This window comes from Delphinapterus leucas, chromosome 11, assembly GCF_059928025.1.
Source record: "Delphinapterus leucas isolate spDelLeu-1000000601 "Yukka" chromosome 11, BTC_Dleu_Yukka2, whole genome shotgun sequence".
NCBI lineage: Eukaryota > Metazoa > Chordata > Mammalia > Artiodactyla > Monodontidae > Delphinapterus > Delphinapterus leucas.
The window spans coordinates 41,782,634-41,795,505 of NC_143139.1; the positions used below are offsets into that span (position 1 = coordinate 41,782,634).

The 12,872-nt window shown below is 48.7% G+C and overlaps 1 protein-coding gene across 1 annotated transcript in view; it reads right to left on the bottom strand.

Moving 5' to 3' along the window:
- LOC111173715 (keratin, type II cytoskeletal 75-like) overlaps positions 1-10,865 on the bottom strand; it is a 21,727-nt gene extending 10,862 nt beyond the window's left edge. The window contains 6 exon segments of the mRNA XM_089920755.1: positions 46-106; positions 6,590-6,593; positions 8,848-9,058; positions 9,582-9,693; positions 9,695-9,951; positions 9,954-10,865. Coding sequence (XP_089776881.1) covers positions 46-106; positions 6,590-6,593; positions 8,848-9,058; positions 9,582-9,693; positions 9,695-9,951; positions 9,954-10,079 — 771 coding nt within the window. The 5' untranslated portion in view covers positions 10,080-10,865.
- Between the last annotated feature and the right edge of the window lie 2,007 nt (positions 10,866-12,872).

Consider the following 12,872-nt stretch of genomic DNA (forward strand, 5'->3'; position numbering starts at 1 on the left):
GCCAGCTCAGGGGGCCTTCTCCCTCCCTGGGCCATCCTCCCTCACCTTCTTCAAGGCAACAAACTCATTCTCAGCAGAGGGCTGCAGGGAGAGCTCCTCTTCGTATCTGGCGGAATGAGCAGGGGAAAATGTTTTAGTTGGGCTTGTGGGGTTTGGAAGGGAGTTGGTATCGGGCCTGAGGGTAGGAGCCTCTGGGGGCAAATCCGTGTCTCACCGACTGAATGCCCTAGGGAGGCACCAGGTCCAGCCCCATCTCTGGACACGTCTGGCTCCTCCATCCACTCAACACAGATGACTTTTATCATTGCCTCTCATTAGCAAGTTTACCTTCCATGCACTTTGCAAGTTTACCTTCCATGCCACTGCCCAGTAGCCTGTTCCTGTGTCGAATCATTCTCTGGGAAGTCCTTCTTAAAGCTACCTTTATTCTATCTTGCTACTGAGGAAGCTTACGTCATCTAGTCGTTCCCTCTGGGAGGGCAGCGAAGAGTTGGCTGCCTGTTGCTGGCACAGCTGTCTTTTCTGAGTTGTTCTGAGAGTTGGCTGTAGTCACTGAAATCCCAGCTGACCCCGAGCCCCTCCTCACCAAGAGAGTTCTGAGCCTGGCCTCTGCCTGCAGCTCACTTGCAGAGGTAGCAATTACTCACTTTACCAGATCCTCAGAGACAGCCCGCCTATTTCCTCTAGGCTCCAAGGGAGCTCCTCACCCACTCACTGCCCCCGAAGGCAACGGAATCAGGGTCAGGGATTTAGTCTGGCTGAATGACTCACTTTGATGAGTGACATGGATGCATTTAAAGCTTCCCCATGCTTCCTAATGCCTGTCCTTCCGTTTTCCAGCATAACTCTGGCGCTGCAGGCTCAGGACACTGAGCCTGCCACCTGGGTTTCAACCCCAGCTCTGTCCTGTGCTAGTCATGTGACTTTGGGTAAGTGACTGGGCCTCTCTGGGCCTCAGTTTCATCATCTGTAGAATGAGGATAACACTGGTCCTGCCTCGCAGAGCTGCTGTGTTACAAATATCACACTAGTCAACGTCTGCAAAGCACCACGCCTAGGCCTGGCACAGGGTACTGTGTGTTTGCTATTATTGTTAAAATACCATCTGGTCTCATCCTTCTCCTATTGCCCCACTTTTAAAATCAAAAGTCCTGGGCTTCCCTGGTGGCGCAGTGGTTGAGAGTCCGCCTGCCGATGCAGGGGACACGGGCTCGTGCCCCGGTCCGGGAAGATCCCACATGCCGCGGAGCGGCTGGGCCCGTGAGCCATGGCCGCTGAGCCTGCGCGTCCGGAGCCTGTGCTCCGCAACGGGAGAGGCCACAACAGTGAGAGGCCCGTGTACCGCAAAAAAAAAAAAAAAAAAAGAGTCATGTACCCCAATGTTCACTGCAGCTCTATTTACAATGGCCAGAACATGGAAGGAAACTAAGTGTCTGTCGACAGATGAATGGATAAAGAAGATGTGGCACATATATGTAATGGAACATTACTCAGCCATAAAAAGAAATGAAATTGAGTTATTTATAGTGAGGTGGATAGACTTAGAGTCTGTCCTACAGAGTGAAGTAAGTCAGAAAGAGAAAACAAATACCATATGCTAACACATATATATGGAATCTAAAAAAAAAAAGTTTCTGACAAACCTAGGGGCAGGACAGGAATAAAGATGCAGACGTAGAGAATGGACTTGAGGACAAGGAGGGGGGAAGGGTAAGCTGGGACGAAATGAGAGAGTAGCAATGACATATATACACTACCAAATGTAAAATAGATAGCTAGTGGGAAGCAGCTGCATCTCACAGGGAGATCAGCTCAGTGGTTTGTGACCACTTAGAAGGGTGGGATAGGGAGGCTGGGAGGGAAACGCAAGAGGGATGGGATATGGGGATATATGTGTACATATAGCTGATTCACTTTTTTGTACAGCAGAAACTAACACAACATTGTAAAGCATTTATACTCTAATAAAGATGTTAAAAAAAAAGAAAGGTGTGGAATTTGGGGAGGTGGGAGGTGCAGCCGGTGGCTCTTCCAAACCCATGCAGAAGGATTACATCAAACCTCCCATTGCCCCCTCTGTGGTCCCTCTCTCGCTTGCAAAGAGGTAAGAATGGTGACTTTAAAGACCCTCCTAATACAGCTCTTTTTAATGAACTCAGAACCTCAAACCTTCTCAAAATGAACCCCCTATAGGTGGGATCCCCTCCAATGCCCCATGTATCCCTGCCACCCTCCAGCATGCCCACCAGCTCCCCAGACCCCAGCCACATACACTCCAAACGATACAAGAGGATGTCATACTCACAGATATTAACCGGAGAAACACCCTCTCCACTCAGCCTGATTGGGGGGGAGGGGAGAGAAGGAAGGTTACTGTGGTGTCCAGCAGCTTGCAGCCATTTGAAGCGACGTTTTTGCAATTGTTTTAAATGTATTTAGAAAAACCTGAATTATTTTTTATTGCAGAAGTAATGGAGGCTGAAATTATTGAAATACTAGTAGTATTAAAAATAATAATCTAATGAATGAAATAATGAAGAGTTTGGGGTTCATAGGAGTCAAACCTGTAATCTCAGAAACACGTCTTTTGGTGTAAATGAGGTAGACACCTTAAGAAAATTAAAGCTAGTCATATGCTACTGTCAGCTGGAAAGGTAGGGCTGTCATAGAACAAGAAGAGCTCTCTTTCAATAATGGACTATTGTCAGGCACTGAGGTTATTACAGGTGTGGAGAGGAGTCTGAGTCATAAGTGTAACGATAACAATAATAAGTCTATCATTGTTGTAGCAAGTAGGGTAGTTTTGCTTTAGCATCTTGAGGACAGAAGTGGCATTCATTATAAACACAGACAGAACATTAAAAAGGGCTACCTACCTACTACCTACATTATGCCACTTAATTCTCTCAACAACCCCATTAAGTAGGTTTTATTATCTCAGTTTTACAGATGACGAGATTGAAGATCAGAGAGGTTGATTAACTTGCCCATGATCACAAAGCTGGATTTGAGGTCAGATACATTTGACTCCAAAGCTCATATCTTTGGCCATTAAACTGAAAGATAGCTAACATTTATTGACCATTTGCTGTGTCCCATGCATTGTTCTAAGAGCTTCATATATAGTCCCTCATGGTAGGAGTCCTGTAAGAGTGGCAGAATGACCCGGAAGAAATGAGTGTGTGGGGAGCTCTGGGCCCTGCCAGAATGTACCTGCATCTTGACGTTGTCGATCTCGGCTCTCAGCCTCTGGATCATCCGGTCCATCTCAGAGATCTCTCGTTTGGTGTTGCGGAGATCATCGCCGGGCCGGCCTGCCATGACCTGCAGCTCCTCGTACTGATGCCACCAGAGTAGAGTCAGTCACTCCATCAAACACTGGCAAGGGCACTGCCTGTGCGCCCAGCCTGGCCCTCGGCGCCCTGAGCGGGCCCATCCATTCACTGATCATTCGCACATTCCCTCGCTTGTTTCTCGAGCACATCTACTCGCCAGGTGTGTCCTGGGCTCTGGGAATATCATGAAGAGCATAATCAGAGCCCTGCCTACAGTTTTCTGGCAACAATCAAACCAGCATATTATCGAGTTTATGGTTCCAAACTGAGATGAGTCCCTTAGGAATTGAACAGTGGCTTATGGGGGTGTGATAAAGGAATCTGACCTAGATATGGAAGTGGCTGGGGGGATGGGCAGGGAAGTCCTTCAAGAGATGGAGATACTTGAGCCGGGCGCTGAAGGCTGGGAAGGATTGACTTAAGTGACCGGTTTGGGGGAGAATATTCCAGACCGGGAAACAGCCTGTGTGCGAACACCCTGGGATAGGAAAGCGCATGCAGAGCTCTAGGAGTAACAGGTGACTTGGCATTGTCCTTGGGGGGGTGGTTCTTGGTCACGGGGCATACGTCCAGACCAACTGTGACCATGAATTTTGGTGGCCCTCCTGACACAGGTGTTGGGGAAACAGGGAGGAGATGCAGGGGTTACGGTGTTGGACGGTGCCCAGACTGTAGAGTACCCCGTTCTGAAGACTTTGTAACAGAATCCTCCATCTCAGGTGGCTCTCTGTCTAATAGTGCGTATCCAGGACACACTCATTTAGGAGAAATAAATGCACCCTACGTCCTCCAGCCGCCTGAAGAAAACCCACGCCCTTGCCCAACAGAAGAAGAGCCCCTGCCTGAGTGAAGATCTGTCCAGTTTCGAAAGTGTTGAATAGTTCACCTTCTTCGTTTCTAGACACACACAGTTAAAGGGAACAACAGCCTTGCCAGCAAAGGGAATCATTCGCTATACACTTCAACTATCCCACCTCGAGTTAAGTGCATCCCACCTCCACTTACCACCAAGGGGCTGCCTCGCCCTTGCACCCCTGGCACCTGACACCCTGCTTCCTTTCTACCATGCTGCAGTGGTAGGGACTAAGTCCATGCCCAGATCAGGGCAAGGGATGGGAGCCAGTTTGTAGGTGAGCAGCTGCCCCAGAAAAGCACCTGCGTTTGGCAGAGAACTGATCTCATGGGTTGGACCATCCACGCTACTACACCCCCCCAAAGCCAAACCTTCTGGCCATCTGCGTCTTTGGGTAGTAGCTCTCTGTGGTTATTCCAACCTCCCTCTTCCCAGTACAAACTCTTTTGTTCAGCAGTGTTCATGTCTGCCTTGCAGCCCCACGGGACCGCTTGCTCAGCCTTGAACCCCTCCCTGCTCCTTGGCAATCTTTTCCTCTCATTGCTTCCAACACAGCCTGAAAACCCACCCTTCTTGGAAGTGTTTTATTAGTGCTTTTTCCTTTCTGTGACTGTTCATTCACTTCATGGCCTCCCAGACCTTGGATTCCTTTTGTAGTCCGTTCATTTACAACTTTGTAACCCTGCTTGTCATATAGTAGGAGCTCCGTAAATAAACAAGCCCTTTAGAAAAGTTTTATGACCGTTTCTTGGTTGTTTGAGTCTCATCCAACCCCCAACCAGTTGTAAGTGGTGTGGGGACTGTGGCTGTCCTTTTGAGCACCCAGCATTTCTTGACCACATATCAGTGTGCGTGTGTATTAGGGTTTCCGCATGCATTTCAAGCTCAGTTTTCATAGTTTTCAACTTGGCTCCTGCCAAGTTGAAAGAAACAGGAATGCTCACATGATTCCTGAGGCTTGTGGCTAGTAGTTAAACAATGATTTGGGGCTTCAGAGGACACTAGCCCTGGAGCCTATCATGGAGGTGCCCACGCTCACCTTGGTCTGGTGCCAGGGCACAGCATCAGCCCGGCTGCGGTTGGCGATGTCCTCGTACTGGGCTTTGACCTCGGCGATGATGCCATCCAGGTCCAGGCTGCAGTTGTTGTCCATGGACAGGACCACCGATGTGTCGCTGACCCGGGTCTGCATCTGGGACAGTTCCTGCAGAGCCAGTTAACTCAGCATCACTACAGCAAAAAGAGAAGGGGTCTCGAAATCATGCAGTTGACCTCCCATCTAAGTCAGGAATCCTTTGGTAACCCCAGCAGGGATTTCCCAGCTCTTCTTATGCCAGGCATTTGATGGAGGGGGAGGTCCCATGTCAACCCCTGAGGAGTTTCTGGGTCATAGATCAGTGTGATGGGAGTGTGTCCCAGCATCCCTTCTCAGGGCTTCCTTCTGCGTATTTTCCCTGAGTATGAAGGATGAGTAAGTGTTCTCTGAATCCAAATTATATCAGGTCGAATACGACTTATGTGATTCATATGCCAACATTAAAGGTTTCTTCGGGATTGGGTGATTTTTAGGACCCTGCTCCCCTCCCCCTGCACAGTGTGAATTCTTCACTCTCTACCCCTCTCTCCCCTTCCACAGACCCAGGTCTCTGCCATCAGAGTGGCAGTGCCCAGAAAGAGGCATCTTTAGGGACCAAGAAACACCCTGACCAAAGGGCTGAGGGGCAGCTTGCCTTATGAACTTTCTGGGATGGGGAAGGGAGAGGTGGGTCTTAATTCCTTGGGAATGTTACCCAACAACATGGGATTTTCGGAATCAGCACTCCCTCCTTGCTAGGCCATGGGGTCGGGGGCAGAAGCCTCAGAGGTGGGATGGGGTTGAATGTGGCAGGATTTCAAGCAGTTCTTCCCAATACCCATGACCTCCTAAGCCCTCCATCCCGGGTAGAGGCACTATATGGATAACACCCTGCCACATCCTTTTCTTTTCAGGGTCCAGACATAGGAGGGACAAACACATTTGCAGGCTCTTACTGCCTCAAAGAGCACCAGGAGGAAATTGGTCTCTTCGGTCAGAGAGTTGACCTTGGCCTCCAGGTCCACCTTGTTCATGTAGGGGGCATCCAAGTCCTGGAAAGACAGCGCGGAATGCTCCTCTGAGACCCTGGCACCAGGCAGCAGGTCCGAAAGAAGCTGGGCAGACTCTTCCTCCATGGCCCTTACAGTTTGGATTTTAGCAAACTCTGTATCTGGGGTTTGGGGGTGGGGGTGGGTGATTGCTGGGAACTGCAGGCTCGAATCTCCTGGGCTAACCGAAACCCAAGCAGGGTCATTGGGGCCATAAATACAGAGGGAGGATTTTGGCAGGTTTGAGCTATCCAGATATTCTCAAGTTTGAAGTCACTTTTCTTGGGTGGCCCAAGGGTCCATCACCCCACACTCCAGTATTCGGTTTTGAATTTTCTCCTTTGAGAGACATTCCCAACCGCTTTCTTCAGAGCCACAAACTCATCCTCAGCAGCCGTGCACTTGTTAACTTCATCCTCGTCCCGTAAGCACAGAGGAGAGAGGGCGTGCTTGTGAGGAAGGGTTATTCTTTGTTTTATTTTTTAACATCTTTATTGGAGTATAATTGCTTTACAATGGTGTGTTAGTTTCTGCTTCATAACAAAGTGAATCAGTTATACATATACATATGTTCCCATATCTCTTCCCTCTTGCGTCTCCCTCCCTCCCACCCTCCCTATCCCACCCCTCTAGGTGGTCACAAAGCATCGAGCTGATCTCCCTAGCTGCTTCCCACTAGCTATCTATTTTACGTTTGGTAGTGTATATATGTCCATGCCACTCTCTCACTTTGTCACAGCTTACCCTTCCCCCTCCCCATATCCTCAAGTCCATTCTCTAGTAGGTCTGTGTCTTTATTCCCATCTTACCCCTAGGTTCTTCATAACCTTTTTTTTTTTCTTAGATTCCATATATCTGTGTTAGCATACGGTATTTCTTCACTCTTTCTGACTTACTTCACTCTGTAGGACAGACTCTAGGTCTATCCACCTCACTACAAATAACTCAATTTCATTTCTTTTTATGGCTGAGTAATATTGCATTATATATATGTGCCACATCTTCTTTATCCATTCATCTGTTGATGGACACTTAGGTTGCTTCCATGTCCTGGTTGTTGTAAATAGAGCTGCATTGAACATTTTGGTACATGACTCCTTTTGAATTATGGTTTTCTCAGGTTTTATGCCCAGTAGTGGGGTTGCTGGGTCGTATGGTAATTCTTTTTTTAGTTTTTTAAGGAACCTCCATACTGTTCTCCATAGTGGCTCTATCAATTTGCATTCCCACCAACAGTGCAAGGGTGTTCCCTTTTCCCCACACCCTCTCCAGCATTTATGAGTAAGGGTTTGATTGAACTCTTCCCAGACCGAGGAGGACTGTACTGGTGCAGCAAGAGCTAAGAAACCTTAAGTTCTTCCCAGCTCTTCCGCTGACCTGTGTGTGACTTTGGGTAATTCACTTAACCTCTATTTCTCCCCCTGTAAAAGGGGAATAATTTCTTCTGCCAGAGTTTCTTTTTCCCTTTTTTCTTTTGTAAGACTAGAAGGTGAGCGTGCAACTGATAGGAATAGAAATACATATTTATGCAACTCCATCCTCTTAGAGATGCACAATTCCAATCTTTAAAAAATTTTGCTGGGCTTCCCTGGTGGCGCAGTGGTTGAGAGTCCGCCTGCCAATGCAGGGGACACGGGTTCGAGCCCTGGTCTGGGAAGATCCCACATGCCGCGGAGCAACTAGGCCCGTGAGCCACAACTACTGAGCCTGCGTGTCTGGAGCCTGTGCTCCGCAACAAGAAAGGCTGCGACAGTGAGAGGCCCGCGCACCGCGATGAAGCGTGGCCCCCGTTCGCCACAACTAGAGAAAGCCCTCACACAGAAACGAAGAGCCAACACAGCCAAAAAAAAAAAAAAAAAAAGGCAGGTGCTTGCTTTACCAAAAAAAAAAAATTTTTTTTTGCTCCCTCAAGTGCCTGCTGGAACTGTGGGGTAAACTTTGTTCAGGACACTGTTCCGGTCGATTTTGATATATTTTCACTGAACCTCAGGGCAGTCATTTAAGTAGTGTGCTTTTAGTGAGTAGGTGTTGCTCTAACTCAGAAACCAAGGGTGAGCCAGCTAAGGGATTGGCGAGGACCTTCCTTTCTGTTAGATACCTCACCTACTGTAGCCTGGGTGATGGCAAGTCAAAATTGCCTCCCCTGAGGAGGATCAGATTGACTGGTTTATACTCTAGTGTGCATCTTCGAAATGCAGGTGTCTCAATAACAGAGCCCATGTCCAGCAGAGTTAAATAATAAGCCGATTATAAAATAATATATTGCTTTCCAGAGTCGGAATCTTTTGTGAGATGACACAGATGTCCCTTTGCAGTCATGGAGACAGACAGAGTAGGCTTCTTGTTAATAGTGATGCATGAGATGAGGGTCCCTTGGTTATCCCATACTTTGCTGTCTTCTTCTCATGAGATAATGACTGCAAGTCCAAACCTCCTTGACACGGGCATCTGCTCCTTCGCACCCCTCTGGTCCTCATAAAGAGGAGTTCTGGGATGACTGCATGTGATCAGAAGGGTCTCCCACTCTCACCTGACTTTTGAGATATTCCACGACATCCTGCATGGTTCTCAGCTCAGCACCCAGCCTGCCTCTCTTGGTGGTGACGCTGTCCAACTGCCACTGGAGGTCGTTGATGTAGGTGTTGAAGATGGGCTCCAGGCTCTGCCTCACGGTCTTGGTGCCCTGCTCCTGCAGCAGGCTGCATTTGGTCTCCAGGACCTCGTTCTGCTGCTCCAGGAACCACATCTGGATGGGGGAAGAAGAGAGCGAAGTCTGGAGAAACTGGGGAGGCAGAGCCAGGCACCCCAATTAATACGGGAGAGAGGAAAAGTATGCCCATCTGCCAATGATATAACTGACAGCTCCACGTCAAAATGGAAAAGCCCATCAAGCCACCCCGATGTTCTCTGGGGCTCCACAGAACAGTGCAGTGGGCCTTGGAGGCTTTGATGGGGAGCCTCCATTCCTGGGGTAAGTGTCTCTACAACACCTGCTCTGGGTTAAGTTAGTTTGCCCACGGAATTTAACAGCTTCACCCTTCCCTCTGTGTTGACTGAACCAGCTGGCATGGCTCCCAAGGAGGATGAGGGGAAATTCCCACAGGTCCTGCGGGGCCCCCCTGCAAATACCTCTGCCCCTGGGAGATGCTTGCCGAGCGGATGCGCTTTTCCACAGGGAGGTCGTTGGGTGACTGCTGCGCTCTGGCCGGGGCCTCTCCAAAACTTCCTGCCAACCCAACCGCACGGACAAGATGCAGCCCCTGGCTCACCTTGTCAATGAAAGAGGCAAACTTGTCATTGAGGGTCTGAATCTGCTCCCGCTCTTCTTTCCGTACCCGCTGGATGGTGGGGTCAATTTGCAGGTTGAGGGGAGTCAGGAGACTGGTTGATGGTGACCTCTTGGATGCCTCCAGGGGGACAGACGGAGAAGCTGGGGCCCCCATAGCCCTCTCCAGTTCTGCCCCCATAGCCGAACCCACCACTGACCTCAATCTCTCTGCTCGCCCTGCCATCAAAGCCACTTCGGAAGCTGCTGCTGTACCCACTGATGGAGACCCGCTTGGTCCCCCCCAGGTTGAAGAGGCTGAGGCTTCCACAGTTGGTCCCAGCACCGCTGATCCTTCTCATCCCTCCACTGCCCACCCCAGGGAGTGGGCCACAGAGACGGAGCTGAAGCGAGAGCGGCTGGTGGCTAGGGTGGTGGCTGAGGCCATGCTGAAGCCCCTGCGGCTGCCTGTCTGGAAGGTGAGAGTGGACTGCCTGGACATGGTGGCTGGGAGAGGCTGGCGAGGAGAGCTCCTGATGTGGGTACGTGTAGAGGGGGATGGAGGAGACAGGGCAGCTGGGGCGCCCTGCCCCCTGGGCTTTTATGTGTCTCTGGGAGGGGCGGGGTGTGCTCAGGCAGGCCTCTGATGGCATCTCCTTGGCATCAACCAACCTTGAGCCCACACTCAGCTCCCCTCTGGAAACAGTGTAAAAGCCACTGGTTGGTTCCCTGACATCCCTCCTGCATGTGGAAACTCCTTTCTAGTCGCAACTTGATCAGCAGATGAATGAGAAGCACGTAAATAGCTTTCAGTCACGTCCTAATCATGCATCTTATAATGGACTCAGAAAACACTGCCTCATTTCTAAACCGCTCTCTTAGGCCTGGGACCAACTCTCTCTTGTCCAAACATCTTGTGTCAACCCCAGTGACTGCAGTTCACTGTTTCCTGTTCCTTCCTATCCCTTAGGTGTGCATCTTATTCCTGAGCACTTTCTGGGCAATTATCCCCCCTCCCGACCCCGTCCCCAGCTCAAGCAGTCCCTCCAGATCTTGAAAATCCTGCTCTACACTCACCTTTATCAGGAATCCAGCCATTTTGATTGCCCCTTTATTTTACTCTGAAGCTGCCATCTCTATTGCATGGGTCACACACGACATTCTGGGGCATCAGTGTGTGCGTCCGTGCACGCACGTATGTCCTGTCCATTCCTGTATAACGTGACCCTCAAGGCCAGGTCTTCTGCCTGCGTGGAGGGCAGTTGAGAGAGTGGGAAGATGGGCTTGAATCCCGGCCCTGCCGCTTCCTAGTGGTGAGACATGGGGCCAGTCATGAAACTTCTCTGGGCCTCGGTGTGGGTGTCTGTAAAGTGGGGTTTGTGATGACTATTCATGGCAAAACAGCTTTTGCAACACTGAGGACATGTAAATGCTGAGCCAATGTTTGTTGTGTCTTCTTTCCTGATATAATCACGCATGTGTGAAGGAAGTGCCATCAAGGCGTCTGTCCTGAGCAAGTCCTGTGGGGATTCGAGAGAAGCACAATACACGTTCTTGTTCTTTAATAATAGGCTTGCGGTCCTGTTGGGAAGACGACATGAAAGCACACTGAGTAACTTACGAAAAGGTGGTACGCAGTAAAATACCACCTCTTGGCTCTGTTTCAGGTCGCCTTATTCCAGAAGTCTCCCTGACTGGCCACTTTTCCTATTGATGGCCAAGGATCCTGACCCTTTAATCCTTCATCAAAAAGCCCCAGTGGCTACACTGAGTAGAGGAATTGCTTTTTGTTTTTGGGGTTTTTTTCCCTGTTAGTCTTAAAAATTTTTTTTTAATATTTTATACAATTTTAAAAGGTTACTTTCCATTTACAGTTATTACAAAATATTGGCTATATTCTTCATGTTGTAAAATACATCCTTGTGGCCTATCTTACACTCAATAATAGTTTGGACCTCCCACTCCCCTACCCCTATATTGACCCTCCTCACTGGTAACCACTAGTTTTTGTTCTCTATAACTGTGAGTCTGCTTCTTCTTTTGTTATAGTCACTAGTTTGTTGTATTTTTTAGATTCCATGTATAAGTGATATCATACAGTATTTGTCTTTCTCTCTCTGACTTATTTCACTTAGCATAATGCCCTCCAAGTCCATCCATGTTGCTGCAAATGGCAAAATTTCAGTCTTTTTATGGCTGAGTAGTTTTCCAGTGTATATATATACCACATCTTCTTTATCCATTCATCTGCTGATGGACACTCAGGTTGCTTCCATATTTTGGCAATTGTAAATAATGCTGCAATGAACATAAACACATGGAGGTTAAACAATATGCTACTAAGCAATCAATGGATCATGGAAAAAATTAAAGAGGAAATCAAAAATTACTTAGAGACATGGGACTTCCCTGGTGGTGCAGTGGTTAAGAATCTGCCTGCCAATGCAGGGGACATGGGTTTGAGCCCTGGTCCGGGAAGATCCCACATGCAACGGGGCAACTAAGCCCGTGCACCACAACTACTGAGCCTGAGCTCTAGAGCCCAGGAGCCACAACTCCTGAGCCTGTGTGCCACAACTACTGAAACTGGCACACCTAGAGCCCGTGCTCCACACCAACAGAAGCCACTGCGATGAGAAGCCTGCACACCGCAAGGAAGAGTAGCTCCCGCTCGCTGCAACTAGAGAAAGCTCACACGCAGCACCGAAGACCCAATGCAGCCAAAAATTAAAAATAAATTTATATTTAAAATATACCTAAAGACAAATGAAAATGAAAACATGATGATCTAAAACCTATGAGACGCAGTAAAAGCAGTTCTCTTTTCTTTTTTTTTGATTCTTTAAAAATCAAAGTATAGTTGATTTACAATATTTCAGATATACAGCGAAGTGATTCAGTTTTAAGCAAAAGCCGTTCTAAGAGGGAAGTTTATAGTGATCCCTGTTGGTCTTGTTGACTGTGTCCTCCAGCCCCTATCCATCTAAATTGATAAGGAGTCTCCAAGGCTTCTCGTCCAGTCCCCTTTTGTCTTCATCTCACATCCCGGGGGTGGGGGCGGAGTCAGACAGAGAAATCCTTAGATCTTCTTTTGTCTTGCTGACTTCTTGCTTCTTGCAGTGGTTTTGGAGGATGGGAGAAGCTGAAATGTATTCCGTCTCTGTTTTGTTGATGAGGAAACTGAGTCCCCACTTGGTAAATGAAGGAGACCAACATTGCCGAGCTAGAGAGAAGCAGAGCCACATTCCGTGGTCTCTCCACATAGGGGTCCTTTCAGAGATGCACGTGGTGGGTT